Genomic DNA, 14,615 nt, shown 5'->3' with positions numbered 1-14,615 from the left:
CTGGTAGTGGTGGGCAGGGTATGGAAGCATGAGCATTCACACCAGTGGGATATTCATCAGCCTGGGGCTTGTAGGCTGCCTAATGTGGTCCTTTGATTATCACCAACCAGATTCTAAAAGCCTGCAAACAGCTTCACATCATCCACAGCAGAGAGCACAGCACTCAGCTCTGAACTAGTAGGAGTTGAGTAAATAGTAGCTGACCAAACATAAACCACCATCTCCCTTTCACCTGTCTGTGAAAGAAAGCAACCAAAGTATTCTAATGACTGCTCTGGAACTCAGAACACAGGGCAGAGCTGCTGCCCCTCATTGGTTATATATTTGTTCTTGGAATATTTTTAAATATGGACAATACATTAAATTTTCTTGAAAGCAAATTCTTAGCTGTAAAAGAGGCAGTTGGCCATCCACTTCGAAACTTTGAGGGAAATAACATCTCTCCAATAGATCTAGAACTTCTGTTCTAACCAGATACAAAACAGAAAAATGTTTTTGTCTAAAATTCAGTGCTAGTGACTCACAGTGACCAGCAAAACATTAACATTCAGAATTGCAATGTATTTCACGTTTTGGAAAGAAGCTGGTAATGCAGATTCTTCTTGGTGCCTAGGAGGTAAAAACATCACACCTGGACCTGAGATAATTTAAGTATTAAAGTGACTATTAATTGTTTGAAATAACCAGGCTTCTAATTTAAGGTATGTTTAAATTAATTTTTCTGTTTTCTGAAGCTTTCTCTTGTTTAGTCGACAAGCACTTAGGAACACAGTTTGTGCCTTAGCATGCATTATGTGATGCTAATCATGTGAACAGCCAGCAGCTTAGAGAGTCAGTTATGTTAGACTGAGTGGATCCTAGAACAAAGATATTCGTTTTTATTGGTAGATGTTGGTGGATTGGTATTGAAGGCCTCATACCCATGACAGTTCCCATGCTCTGATCTATACTGTTAAATAAAACGTAACTTGCATTGATCATGAAGAATTCCTTTCTCCTGGCTCATTTTTTTTGAGAGTGAATGCTGTTCCTCATCAGTGAGCCCTGTACAACTATAACAAGAGTCTTTGGGGGAAAGTGTGCTAAGTGTGTTAAGAGCTGTAGGTTATTCTTAGTTCTTTCACATCTCACTAGAGCATGTCCCCAACATTTACTAAGGGGCACCTCTCCAAGGGCATCACATCTGCACAACACCTCCAGTGGCCTTTGAGTGCTCCATCTGAGAAAACTCCTCTCAGCAGTGTCTGCATTCCAGTTCTCTGGTTATCTCGGCTTCTATTACATTTGTGTCTCCTGTTTCTCTACTTACCCTTTTCTTCTCTTTCTTCTTCCTTAATTCACCTTTTTCATACCATTGCCCAAAAGTGAATACCTACCCAGCTCAACCCTTAGACAACTGCTTATCTTTCCAGTATCTGAAAATCCACGGCGGCCTCAGTCTTCCTATTTATATAGTGGTTCCATAATCATAACTCTAACCTTTTTTGGTAACCTTAGATCTTTGATATTTTCCCCAATGGCTTCACTTAAAGTAACTAGGGAAGCCAGGCTCAACAAGTTTGTAAAGGTGAATTCAACTCCCTCTCTTTATTCTTGCTATCTGATTTTGCTGATACAGTAGTCTTTTTTTTTTTTAAAGAGAGAGTGAGAGAGGAGAGAGAGAGAGAGAATTTTTAATATTTATTTTTTAGTTCTCGGCGGACACAACATCTTTGTTGGTATGTGGTGCTGAGGATTGAACCCAGGCCGCACGTATGCCAGGCGAGCGCGCTACCGCTTGAGCCACATCCCCAGCCCGATACAGTAGTCTTGATCCATCTGTTTCTTTCTCATTGCTCCCCATCTTGAAAACTTCCACTGAGTTCCTTTTCTATGGAAGGAGCCCCAAGTTTCTTAGTCCAACTCTCAACGGCCCTCCAGGAATTGACCCTACCCTACTTTTCTGTTTTACCATGAAGTTTCCTCTATTACCATTTCACAACTATTCTATAGAACCAGGACTTAAAACGTTTTATGTCCACACAGTTAAAAGCAAGTGAGTGAAGCCAGCCAGGGCATAATGGTGATAAACTGGACAGGTCCCCTACATAGACAGGTAAATTGGCTCTAAACCATGGTTGTGAATATGAGGGGCCCGCCTGGTATTGCCAGATCTTCTGATCTTTAAATATTGCCAAATACCAAAAAAGAAAAAAAAAACATGTTTAAAAGCTAAACAAGGTCTTCAGGGCACAGTTTTATGAATTAGTCACAGACACACCTGTATCTGTTTCTTTGCTCACACTTTACTACTTTCTCCTCTAATTCTTAGAAGTTCATAGTTCTTTATACTTAGCTTTTGTTGCTTGATTGGAGAATTGGGACAGAGTCTAAATAATTTTATTTTATGAAAATAAAGGCCAGGTAGTATTGATGGAGGGCCTACTGTGGGCCAAGTTCTCAGCTAGTTGCTTAAGTTACACTGTCCTAAATCCTCACTACAGCTCTGCTAGATGCAAAGATGCCATCCACTGCACTGGTTACTTCACTGAGGCCCAGAGAGGTTAGGTGTATTATGTCACAGGCTACCCCAGTAGAATTTCAGCTCTCTAATCCCCTTTGCATTTTTATATCATTTTCTGGGCTTTCCAGCAATCTTAGAAGACTTGCATGTGAGCCACAAATGGATTTTAATTGTGCTTCTATGCTGACAATAGCTAATTGGGGCTGGGACAGAAGTTGCTCTTAGGGCCTCTCTTAAGTGAGGGCAATCTACAAACACAGTCTCTTCTCCGCATACTACAGCCTAGAGAAGATAGGAAGGCACTGCGGTCCTTGCGTCTTGTGCCTCTTAAAAACAGTTTTCAAATATAGTGTGTGGATTTAAACGTAGTTTAGAACATAATACCTGTTGTATTCCAACCTTTCTTTCCCAGAGAAAAACACAAAAGATTCCACAACGAAATTTTTCAGTTAAAATAAAAATAGACTTGATTATTTGAAGAGCACACCCAAGCCCTATCTATACTAGGTTAAAGGGGTAACTTTTAAGATTTTATATGCAAACCACATTAAATAAATAAGCATTTCTTGTGCAACAAATACCTAAAAACAAAATTAGATGTCACACTTTGTTAGGTTTAGAATGGGTATGAAAAACTGGTGAAATTGTAAAGAATAGGCAGGGAATGAAGGAATTTAAAAGCCATGGTAAACAGCTATATTTAAGATTATTAATATCACTTTCAGAAATGTAAGATACACCAGGAAAGAATCATAGCTTTAATAGCATAGCACTTTATGTCTCAAAGCCTGAACATTAAAATTTTTTTTATTTGTGCTTAATCAAATTACATAGTACATTTTGGCAGTACTCAAAAATAATGGTAAGTTATAACATTCCAGGGCCAGAAATGGGCCCTTTTGAAAGTTCAAAGCTTTTCTTGGCTCCTTGAAATCAAGGTTTATGTAGGACATATTTTAGTGTGGCTTATATTCCATCGTATCTGCAGCAGAAGTGCAGGTGAAACAAAACTGCTAATAGTACTTAGGGGAATTTGAGTTAGCACAGAAATGTTGAATGTTCACATTACCATACTTAGATTAAATAGCTACCACAGGCAGTTGCCTGTCAGAACTCTTCATTTGCTTTCTTGGTAATTCACTTTAACAGATGAGTGGTTTCATTATTACAGTGCATTTTTGCTTATGAGTGCTGAAAAAATAACGGAGGTAGATTTCTACAATTATTCCTAAGTAACCCTACACTCCTAATGATTTCTTCTACTTCAAGGATTTTGTTTTGTGCTGTTTTTTACCAAAAAAAAAAAAAAAGAAAGAAAGAAAGAGCATTAAGCTTAACCCTTTGGGTAATATGTAGAACACTTTCTGTAATTTGATTACATTTGCATAACAGAACCCTATCAAAAGGGTCTGTACCAAACCTCTTACCTATTCTACCTTGACACAACTCAGGAAAGCTCTAGAGATGCTTGTGTTTTGCAGAAATAAAATGAGAATTTTTAGTGCTTGCTACACTTGAAATAAGGATAGGAAATATTTTAATTGATACATAGAAGAAAATATGTTCAAGTAGAATCAAATAAAAATAGGCAATAGCTTTCTTAGGCCTTAAAATGTAAAATAATAGTAAGTGATAGGAAGAAGGTCTGTTTTATGTCAGTATGACAATTGTATAAATTTTAGAGCCATTCCTATTTTGATTGCAAACTTATGTATTTTATTTCAAGTTCCATAGATCTTAAAACTAATAGTTACCTTCTGATTTTGACAATTATCTGGATGTTACTTTTATACTGTAAGAATTAAAAGAGCCACTAGAGAAATATTCTTTTTAGGAGGCTAGAGGTGTAGCTCAGTGGTAGAATACAGGGTTACCATGCATGAGGCCCTAGGTGCAATCATCAGCACCCCAAAAAAACTTTCATTTTTGGTGGAGTGGGGAGGATGATCCCAAAAGTGTAGTGAAAAAGAGCAGGCATGGTGTGCACACCTGGAATCCCAGCCACTTGGGAGGTTGAGGCAGGAAGATCATGAGTTCTGAGTTCAAGGGCAACCTGGGCAACATTGTAAGGCCTTATCTCAAAATAAAAAATTAGTGATGAGTCAAGAATTTCAAAGAAAAGGGTTTTTTTTTTGTATATTAATACCTAGGCATTCAGAGAGTTAGAAATCAAAATGAATACATCTCTTTATTCAGGGTGTTATTGTATATGGCAGCTATGAATTTGTTTAAATGAAAGATGCATTTATGTGCACAAAAGTGCTTTTCTGCATAGTCTTAAATTACTATTAATTAAGTTCTATGTAATATAATAGATAATTATAGTGTTTTAATATGGATGCCAGTGGATTTGCTAGTCTTTCTAAATGGCTATTGTGGGCTAATATTCTTCAGGGGATCATTCATATAGCCATTGTGGTTCTAAAAATATCTCTAAATACCATTGGGACAGCTTTTTTTGAAACATGGCTATTATAAAAACGCTCTTTTATTTGAAGTGCATCATTTTGATTATAGTTTTTTTGTTCATATCACTCAGTTACTTCAGCAAGGAAAAAATGCCAAAGCTGAAAAAAGAATAAACCAAACCTCTTTTTATATATATAGAAATTTTTCAGAACAATATGGAAGTTAGAAAGAAAAAGATTTGAATTAGGAATATAGGGAATCTTCTATTCATTAAGATTTTTAATCATTCTGTTCATTAGAATGTTAACTGGAGATGTGTTTATGTAGCCTCATTGTTTTTATTTTAATTAATATTTCTATGGCAGAGAGATAATTAGGTAAATGCTGTTGGATATTAAATATGGTAGTAGTTTGGGGGAAAATAAGCACTTCAGGGTCAAAGCCCTTAACAAAATATTGTGATATGTAAACTGATTAATTGAATAGAATGCCAGATGGGTTTGCCACTGTCCAACAAGACTCTCATAACCATTGAGTTCATTATTAAGGTTGTTAGCTACTAATGGAGTAAATCTTGATTAGAGAATAGTCCCAACCTCATTAAATATAGCTAAGTGTAAAAACATTCCAGAATCTGAACCTATGTGGCACATGAAGCATTTTAAATGCCAAACGTAAATTCTTATCATCACTCAGGGGTTTCTGTGTATGGGTAGTTCCTACCTATAAGAGTACACTCAAGTCCCCAACATAGATTCTAGGCTATTCTGTTGTGCTTGCTGCCTATATCTAACATTGCATGCAAAAAGACTCGGTTTCATTTCTAATCAGACCAGAGGAGTTGAGAATTTTAATCAACCACATTTAGCTCAGCAAAATTTTGCCATTTATGGGAGCATTACTATTAAATAACATCCCAAAATGATAGCTTTAAAGTTGTATTTCAAAAATATCCTAGGGTTTCAGACACTAGGTAAATGGTTGATTTCAATTTCAACTATTTAAAAAACTATAATAAAGTTAATAGTTAATGAAAAATTGGGGATAGTTATTTTTATTATATTATGATTACCAGTCATTAATTTGTGCTACTAGGTTAACTAGTTTGGGGCAGATCTAGAATATAGCTTCTCCTGACTTTCTGTGCATATATTTTAAAGTTTTGTGCACAGAGACCCTAGCAGAGGCCTGCTAGCTCCTCTATAAATGGGGGCTGTTCATTGTCTGATCACCACCACAGATTTCTTGTAGAGGGTTAATTTAGTCCCCTCCTCCCACTGCAAAGCCCAGGCACACCTGCCTGGAGACTTGCTTTAGGCCAGTGATTGCTAGCATGTTGCAGTGAGATGCAACATTGCAAGTTTAGGTTTATTTTAGTGGCCATTTGTCAAATTTATTATTTTGATAAGAAATACTGTTACTTATCATAAATATCTTTGGTGAAGATCTCATACTCTTCATTAGTACTTCTGGTTCATTTTAATTAATATCATCTTGCAATTAAAAAAAAAGTTTGATTTTTGGCATTATCCTTTGCAACCATTTACTACTAATGTGGATTAGAGTTACTTTAATTATCTGTAAGCAAACAAACCATAGAAATAAATTAACCCATGCAGCTGATATAGCTGATTCAGGCATCATCCACAATTTCTTCTTCTTCTTTTTTTTTTTTTTTAAAGATACTGGAGATTGAACCCAGGGCCTCATACATCTTGGGCAAGCACTCTACCATCAAGCTACATCCCCAGTTCTTTTAAAATTCTATTTTGAGACGGGATCTCACTAAATTGGTGAAGCTGGCCTCAAAGTTGCAGTCCTGCCTCAGCTTCCTGAGTAACTGGGATTATAGGCATTCACCACTGTGCCCAGCCACAACTTCTTATATGTGAATTTTGTATTTGTAAATATGGCCTTGATTAACTTTTAGAGTAAATGCAACTAGTTGTTCCTAAGAATTCCAGAATTTTTTTTTATTCAATGTTCAACTTATATTTGTATATCTCTGTACTGGGTGATTATTTATACATACACATTTACAAAGTGTAGATCCTGGCACGTATGAATATTATGGAGTGTATGACTCAGCTCAGGCTGCTGTAACAAAACACCATGGACTGGTCGCTTATTTCTTATGAACTTTGGAGGCTGGGAATGCTTAAGATCAAGGTGCTGGCAGGAAGTCAGGACTCTACAGGGACACTAATTCCATTCATGAGGGATTCACCCTTAGAACCTTATCTAATCCTAATTACCTTCCAAAGGGTCCGCTTCTTACTACTACCACATTATAGACTGAGGTTTTGATTTATGAATAAGGGGACATAAACATTCAGTCCATCATAGTATAAAATCTTATTACCAGTATAACTTCCTACTATTTTATGCAATTAAAAATTTGATGGCCAAAATGTAAAAATGAAAGTTAAATCACATAAAAAAATGAATTCTAAGTTAAAGAGCCTAGACAGGGCCATTGTGTCAAAATCACTACTTTGCATTCTACATATAATCTTTTTCATCATTTGGGAAATCGTGTTGGAGGATGGAGTCTGCCTGTTTAGCAGCTTCATATTACATCTCAAGAATAGGCAAGGCAAAGAAGAGATTAAAAAATGGATCCTCTTTTTCTTAATAGAAAAAGGAATTAGGAAGCCGCGTGCTATGCTATGCTGTGCCTGCTCTCCAATTTTAGGTGGACTCAGTTCAGTCTCTCTTCATGACAGTAATAAAATCACATCTTTCCCCCAACTTCTTGAGATAGATACATTTGAGAGATGAAAGTGAGTGGCCTTGAACCTCATATGTGTCGTCTGGGTTTTATTATCCATTGTTCATGCCCTCTATGTAAATAAATGGCTTTGGAAAGCCTTAATTTATTACAACATGAAGGCTTTGTTCCCTGTAGGACTGGAGTATATACTTTGGAAGTCTTACAAAATTTATTTTTTAACACATTATTTATGCATTGGTTTTTCCAAACATCTTTACCCACAAATATAACTGATGTTTTGGGGAGGGGGAAGGTGAGAGTTGTATGTTTAGAGAGCCTTGCAAGAAAACATATCCCACTGCTTGAGGCATTCTATGTAAAGAATTTCTCAAATCCTAACTTTAATACATAATGTGTTTTGTGGCCTTCATTTATCAGATTTCCGCCTCATACACTGTAAGAGGCTGGATGCACAGCTGCCCTTCTGGTTGCCTCTTTGCTTACCTCGTATTTGGTTTTTTTTTTTTTTTTTTTTGCAGAGACTCTCCTCGATGACTTCCTTCTCACGTACACCGTCTTCATGACAACTGATGACCTGTGCCAGGCGCTGTTAAGGCAATATCCTTCATTAACTTCAGGATGCTGCATGGGTTTCCTCTCAGACAGATGTCTCACATTAGGAATTAACTGCCTTTTTTAATTTACTCACCCTCACGGTAGAGTGCGGACATGTTAAATATTAATGTCATGACGTCCAAGGTAAAAGATGGAATGAGACAGAATTGACAAGGACAGATGAAAATGCAGAGCTGCTATTTTCTACCATCTCAGTAAAATATACTGCTTATATTATGTTTGCTTTAAATCTGCTTCTCACCATTGCTTAGAAATCTGGAGCTAATATGGGCCTTGGAATCAAGAGATTGAGTGGACTGGAAGTATCACACAGGAAGTGGCCTTAGAGGGAAATTGGTCCATCAGAGTCAGACCACTTGTTTGGAAAACGAATGCACTTGTGTGATGTTGTGTTCCTAGGCAAGTATCCCTGGGGACACAGATCATTCACCTATAAGGAAGTCGGAACTTGCCCCTGGAATCAACTGTCACTGTCTCAGCTTTGTCACTGTGTGCTGTCTTAGAACGATAGAATGATTAGAAGGCTAATAGCCTTATAATTTTACCCACTAACTAGAAGGGATGCCACAGGGAAGCTGAAGGCCATAGGGCAAAGTCACATAACTTCTTCAGTCTCTAGAGCTTCTTGCTTCAAAATGATAAATGAAGCTGCTTCCAAAGCATTTAAGTTTTTAATAAATTAATTAGATTTAATTAATACTTTTTATTCTTAGAATTAAATTAATTAAAGACTTTAAGCATTTAGTAAAAACCTTTACGTTTTCATTAAATCAAAGTGGGGATTCTACTCCAGCCTGCTTAAAAACAAAAAATCAGGAAAATAGTATACTTTTTGTACATGCCAAAGTTTTATTAAGACCCAATGATAATGGTCACTTGATATTTTTTCCTATTAATTAATTATTACGTGTCTCCAAACTTTACAACATTTTCTTGCCTTAAAGAATACTTTAAAACTCTACAAAGTACAAAATAATAAAAGTAATGTCTTCTTAAAAATATATACAAGTTAGAAATGGTTATTACTTTTTAGTGCTTTACTGTGTCCTCTGACTAAGCAAAAGTATAGGAATTTTGACACTTTCTAGAATTGCTTCATAATTCAAAATTTCTGATCCTAAAACATAATTAGTTTTTAATTTGGAAAGTTTCAATATGTACAGACTTATTCCATATTTTCCAAGTGGAGCATTACTACTAAATTTAACAATAATTATGAAGTTTTAAATTTCTCCATTGGACATATTTAGAAAAAATTTGTGAATTAATCTCATTTACATTTTAATACATGTTTCTAAAACAATTGCTATCTATTAAGTAATATAAATTATACATTTATAGTGAATTAGATGCCTTCAAACTATTACCTTTAACTATGATCCTAATATTTTTATTATCATTTAATAATTTTGTTTCTGGAGGATATTACTAAACAATGTCTTAAAGTTTCCTTGGCTATAAAAATGTTTTGAGTCTTTGAGAAAATTTAGTTCAAATTCTTAGTAACCTTTTTATAGATTATCAAAACTCATAAAATCTAAAACATTTTAAGCCAGGAGTCTTTCTAAATTATTATTTCTGTATTTGTACACATAACCTTCTTTGAAATCTCACAACCAAAAAACAAAACAAAAAAAATATAGCATCTTATTAATGTGAGATGTCTTTGCGCATCTTAGTGAATCTCTTTCATATCCTACTACTACCAACTTCTAAAGAACAGTCCAAATTTTGGGAGGGGCATGTTTTTCCCCTGTGATTCTTAAACATTATTTATAGATTAGAGCCATTTGTGCTGGGTTTGAATATTTTAGGTGAGTATTTTTATTGTAATAGGATTAGTAGCTTTCATCTTCTATCATCATAAAGCACATTAAGCTATACCTCTGGACCAGTTAATATTCATGCATTACACAGAAGTCGTAACTCTCTCTCAGTGCCTTTGTGCTAACCCCCACCCCAAATGAATTTATAAATCAGTATAATTTAGCATGGACAAAAGGTAAAAGAGTCTATGTACCTTAATATAGGAAAGGCAAATAATATAAATGCAAATTTAATCAGTAGATATTTTAAAAATATATATCTTTCAGGAAGGAAAGAACAAAGTGAAACAAATAAATGTTAATAAATACAAATAGAGAAGAATGTTTGAAGTTCAGTCCCTAAAACTGCTTTATTCTGCTAGTCTGTAATTGTAGAATATATGCATATATGCAATTTGAATTAAAAGCTCATATCTTCAGTTATATGTGCTGACCTAAAGAAAAAAATAAGTTGTTGGTATCTTTTAATTTTCCAGGTTATTTTTTTCTTTATATGAGTTAAGATGTTACTTTCACAGGAAAAGAAGAAAAGTATATTTGTATAAATAGAAATGATGTAGGATAAATCTTCACACTTTGGTTTCCAAGAGAAGAACTAAAAGAAACAAACACTTGAACAGATTTTTGTGTGCTTGACTGATTCTATTTCACTGGTGGAAATTAAAGGTGACCATAGGATTCTTGAAGAATGGGGAGACAGGGACTGCATTATGTTTAAAAATATTTGCAAAGTCTGATTAGAAATTTTGCATTTTTAATTTTTTTTAATGTTTGGGAACAAACTGAGGGCCTTGTGCATGCTAGAGGACACTCTACCAATGAGCTCCATCCTCAGCCCTCTATTTTGGAATTATTTATCAGCATTAAAAAAATACATAATCCCGGGCTGGGGCTGTAGCTCAGTGGTAGAGTGCTTGCCTAGCATGTGTGAGGCACTGGGTTGGATCCTTAGCGCCACATAAGAGTAAACCAAGACATCTGGTCCATCTACAACTACAGAAAAAATTAAACATATGTAAAATCCTGTTGACAACCCCAAGCTTACTTGTGTTTGGTTTCAGTGTTTCCTAATCCCAATTAACTTTTTGGTGTGTATGCAATGTTCAGAAGTGATGCTTTTGGAGGCAAAAAGAGTTGATCAGTTTAGAAAATTCCAAGCTGCTGTCTCATTCCTAATCATTTAAGCAATTTACTTTTGATTTGTTTTCTTTCTCTCTGTCCCCTTCCCCTTCCTTCCTTTCTCTTTTTCTTTTTTTCTTTCTTTCCTTCCTTCCAGTAATGGGGATTGAACCCAAGAGTGCTTTATCACTGAGCTATGTTCCTGCCTCTTTTTATTTTTATTTTGAGACATTGTCCCACTAAATTGCTGAGGCTGATCTCAGTCTTGCAATTCGGGTGCTTCAGCCTCCCAAGTCTGTTAGATTACAGGCCCACATCACCATGCCTGGCCAATGTTGTTTGTATATAATTTTAACAGCAAAGTTAATACATGGTCATTATATACAAATTAGGAAATGGTAATAAGTAAAATAATTCATGTACTCTGAAATTTCATTACATTGAGAAGCCACTGTTAACTATTTTGTATATATCCTTCCGAATAATGAAATTATTTATATTAGCATTGTTAACAGAAATGGATCATCCTAACATATCCTTTTCTTATTTTCTTTTCTGGTAAACAACACATTGTAAGTTCTCTATGTCGTATGTAATAAACTACTAGACCATTATTTTTATGGCTGCAGAATATTCCATTGAATGGATATTATAATAACCTCGCTAAAGGTTCTCAAATGACGCAGCATTTAAGTTCTTTCCTATATTATTTTTAAAATTTTCTTTTAATGAAAATGAAAATTAGCAGTCCTTTTACCTAGGATTGGACATTTGAATTATACCACAAATTGTGCTTCAGAAATATGTGTTCATATGAAACTACTTTAGGAGTAATTGGTTTTACAGAATGCAAAATTAAGAGTATCGAAGAATCTCTGTCTTAATTCTGATTTAACTTTTATTAAAATAGTATTTGCCTATGTAGTGAGGCCAAGTCTCCTCTAGAAACCACCCTTGAAATCAATGGCCACATCTTTGAATGAACACTAATCTCACCGCTGCCTGTGGGACTGTATCAGCAGCTGCCAGTATGATAGTCCAGTCCTCTCCTTCAGGCCTCTCACCCAGGCTACATCATTTTCTGGGTTGGCTTTTGTTCTTCTCAGTGCCCTCCTTTTACTTTTACTTTTTCTTCCTGCATTTTTATGTACTTGTATATTCTTAGGGAAATGTGCTTTAACCTATTTTGCAAAGACAAGAATAATCAAATCTCACACAACTGTAATCCCAGTGGTTTGAGAGGCTAAGGCAGGAGGATTGCAAGTGCAAGGCCAGCCTCAGCAAAAGCAAGGCACTAAACAACCCAGTGAGACCCTGTCTCTAAATAAAATATAAAATAGGACTGGGGATGTAGCTCAGAGGTCGAGTGCCCCTGAGTTCAATCCCTCGCTTCAAAAAAAAAAGAATATGGGAATCTCTTTATATTTTTTTTTCTACAACATAATATTCTTTCTTAACCATTGCACCTATTCTGCTAAGAAGTATCAAGGCAAAGAAGAAAACTCAGATGTTCCTTGTCGGAAACGTAAAGTCTTGCATCTTGTTTCCCAGTGGATTGCTCTGTACAAAGACTGGCTTCATGAAGATGAACATTCAAAAATGTTTTTAAAGGTAATCCAACACTTCCAGTTATTCTTTGATGCCAAATGATAGATTTTATTTACACATTTCAAGTCTCATATGTGGGACTGGGGTTGTAGCTCAGCGGTAGAGCGCTCACCTAGCACATGCAAGGTCCTGGGTTCGATCCTCAGCACCACGTAAAAATAAATAAATAAAATAAAGGTATTGTGTCCAACTAAAACTAAAAAATAAATTTTTTTTAAAAAAGTCTCATTTGTGGGTAATAGTCATCCAACTTTTTTTGATAGTCAAGTTGTGATTCAGAGAAAATATAAATTCATTTTGATTTCTGAGGCCTGCTATAAATAGAAACTTGATTTTTAAATATTTTATTATGAAAAAATAGTGAAGAAAAATGTTATATTCACTAATTTAAGATAATATATGTAATATATATAAGATAATATGTAAGTCATGAGAACCTTACAAATGAAATTAAAAAGTCAAATAATATATACTTCAAAATTTGATACTATTTAGTAAGTTGAGATTTATTATAAGTTTGAACTAACAAGTCTTATATCTGTATATAATATTTGAATAAGACATTATTTATCATCTTAAAATTATATTGACAATAAAGTATATAACTTTTTCAGAACATGGCATATTTTAAGAATTTTAAGAAGTAATAATTTTTGAAATAGATACTAATCTAGATGTACATTTTGAATTGGATAAACTGATTTATCCAATTTAGGCTGCAGTATCTTTTCAGCATGAACAATTCTCTGGAGCTGATTAATAGACAGATGGATTCCTTTAGACACCAAAACCATATTAGGTATACAGATTTACATAGGTGATAGAATACAGTTCTACCTAGGGAGAATTCTATGTTAGAATAGGCAAGCACCTAAACTGATTCTGCATTTCATGAAGGGAATGAGTTTGAATTTAACATTTGGATGTCATTTAGACATCCAGTGAAAAACTGATCTGCTTATCTACATTCATGTTATTTTCAAAACAGCTTATTAGTTTCACTGATATTTTTTCCTCCCAAATGACTATGTACATGCACCTTATTTTTTTAAATGTAGACTAGGCATGGAAATCTCTAGTAACAAACCAAGGATCTCTGTTTCTAGCATTCCCTACACATAGTCCCTAAAATCAGCTGTTGAGCAGTTAGAATTAAACCCCTGCATTGTCCTGGATTCCATTTTGGGCCAGGTACTCATGGATGGAGTCATTTTCTTTCTTTTTTGGCTTTATTGGGCATAGAACTCAGGACCTCGCACTTGCCAAACACACATTCTGAGCTGTGCCACTCAGCCCTGTCTGAATCTTGATCCTTACAAAAAAAACCATTTCAGCTGCCATTTGTCTTTTCCCTCCAGACCATTTACAGGAATGTTCTGGATGATGTCTACGAATATCCAATACTTGAAAAAGAATTGAAAGAATTTCAAAAAATACTTGGAATGCATCGTCGTCAGTAAGTAATTTTTCTTCTGGCAGTTAATGAACACAGCAAATGTAATAGAATTTGGAATGTTTTTTACATAAAGTCTACTTGAATATTTGACACTGGGATTCATCTTGATTTCTTAGCTTTACTAATAATAAGATGGGTATTTTATTTATATACCACAAAATAAAATAAAACTAAATTAAACTTATTGACTGCTTAAAAAGAAAAACAACTCTATTTAACATGGTTAAAACAAATTGGGAGCTGGGCATGGAGGTGTAGACCTATAATCCCATTGACTCAGAAGGCTGAGAAAAGAAGAGTGGAAGTTTAAGGCCAACCTGAGCAACTTAGGGAGTCTCTCTGAAA

General features: G+C 35.0%; 1 protein-coding gene across 2 annotated transcripts in view; it reads left to right on the top strand.

Annotated features, from left to right (window-relative positions):
- Rapgef5 (Rap guanine nucleotide exchange factor 5) overlaps positions 1-14,615 on the top strand; it is a 228,356-nt gene that overhangs the window by 173,099 nt on the left and 40,642 nt on the right. For both annotated transcript variants that reach the window (XM_077796732.1, XM_077796731.1), the window contains exons 12-14: positions 8,165-8,243; positions 12,673-12,817; positions 14,173-14,270. In XM_077796732.1, the coding sequence (XP_077652858.1) occupies positions 8,165-8,243; positions 12,673-12,817; positions 14,173-14,270 (322 nt within the window). The remainder of the gene's footprint in view (positions 1-8,164; positions 8,244-12,672; positions 12,818-14,172; positions 14,271-14,615) is intronic.

This window comes from Urocitellus parryii, chromosome 3 (genome assembly GCF_045843805.1).
Source record: "Urocitellus parryii isolate mUroPar1 chromosome 3, mUroPar1.hap1, whole genome shotgun sequence".
NCBI classification, from domain to species: Eukaryota; Metazoa; Chordata; class Mammalia; order Rodentia; family Sciuridae; genus Urocitellus; species Urocitellus parryii.
Note: the sequence above shows the minus strand (reverse complement) of the source record. Positions and strands in the feature narration are given on the sequence as shown.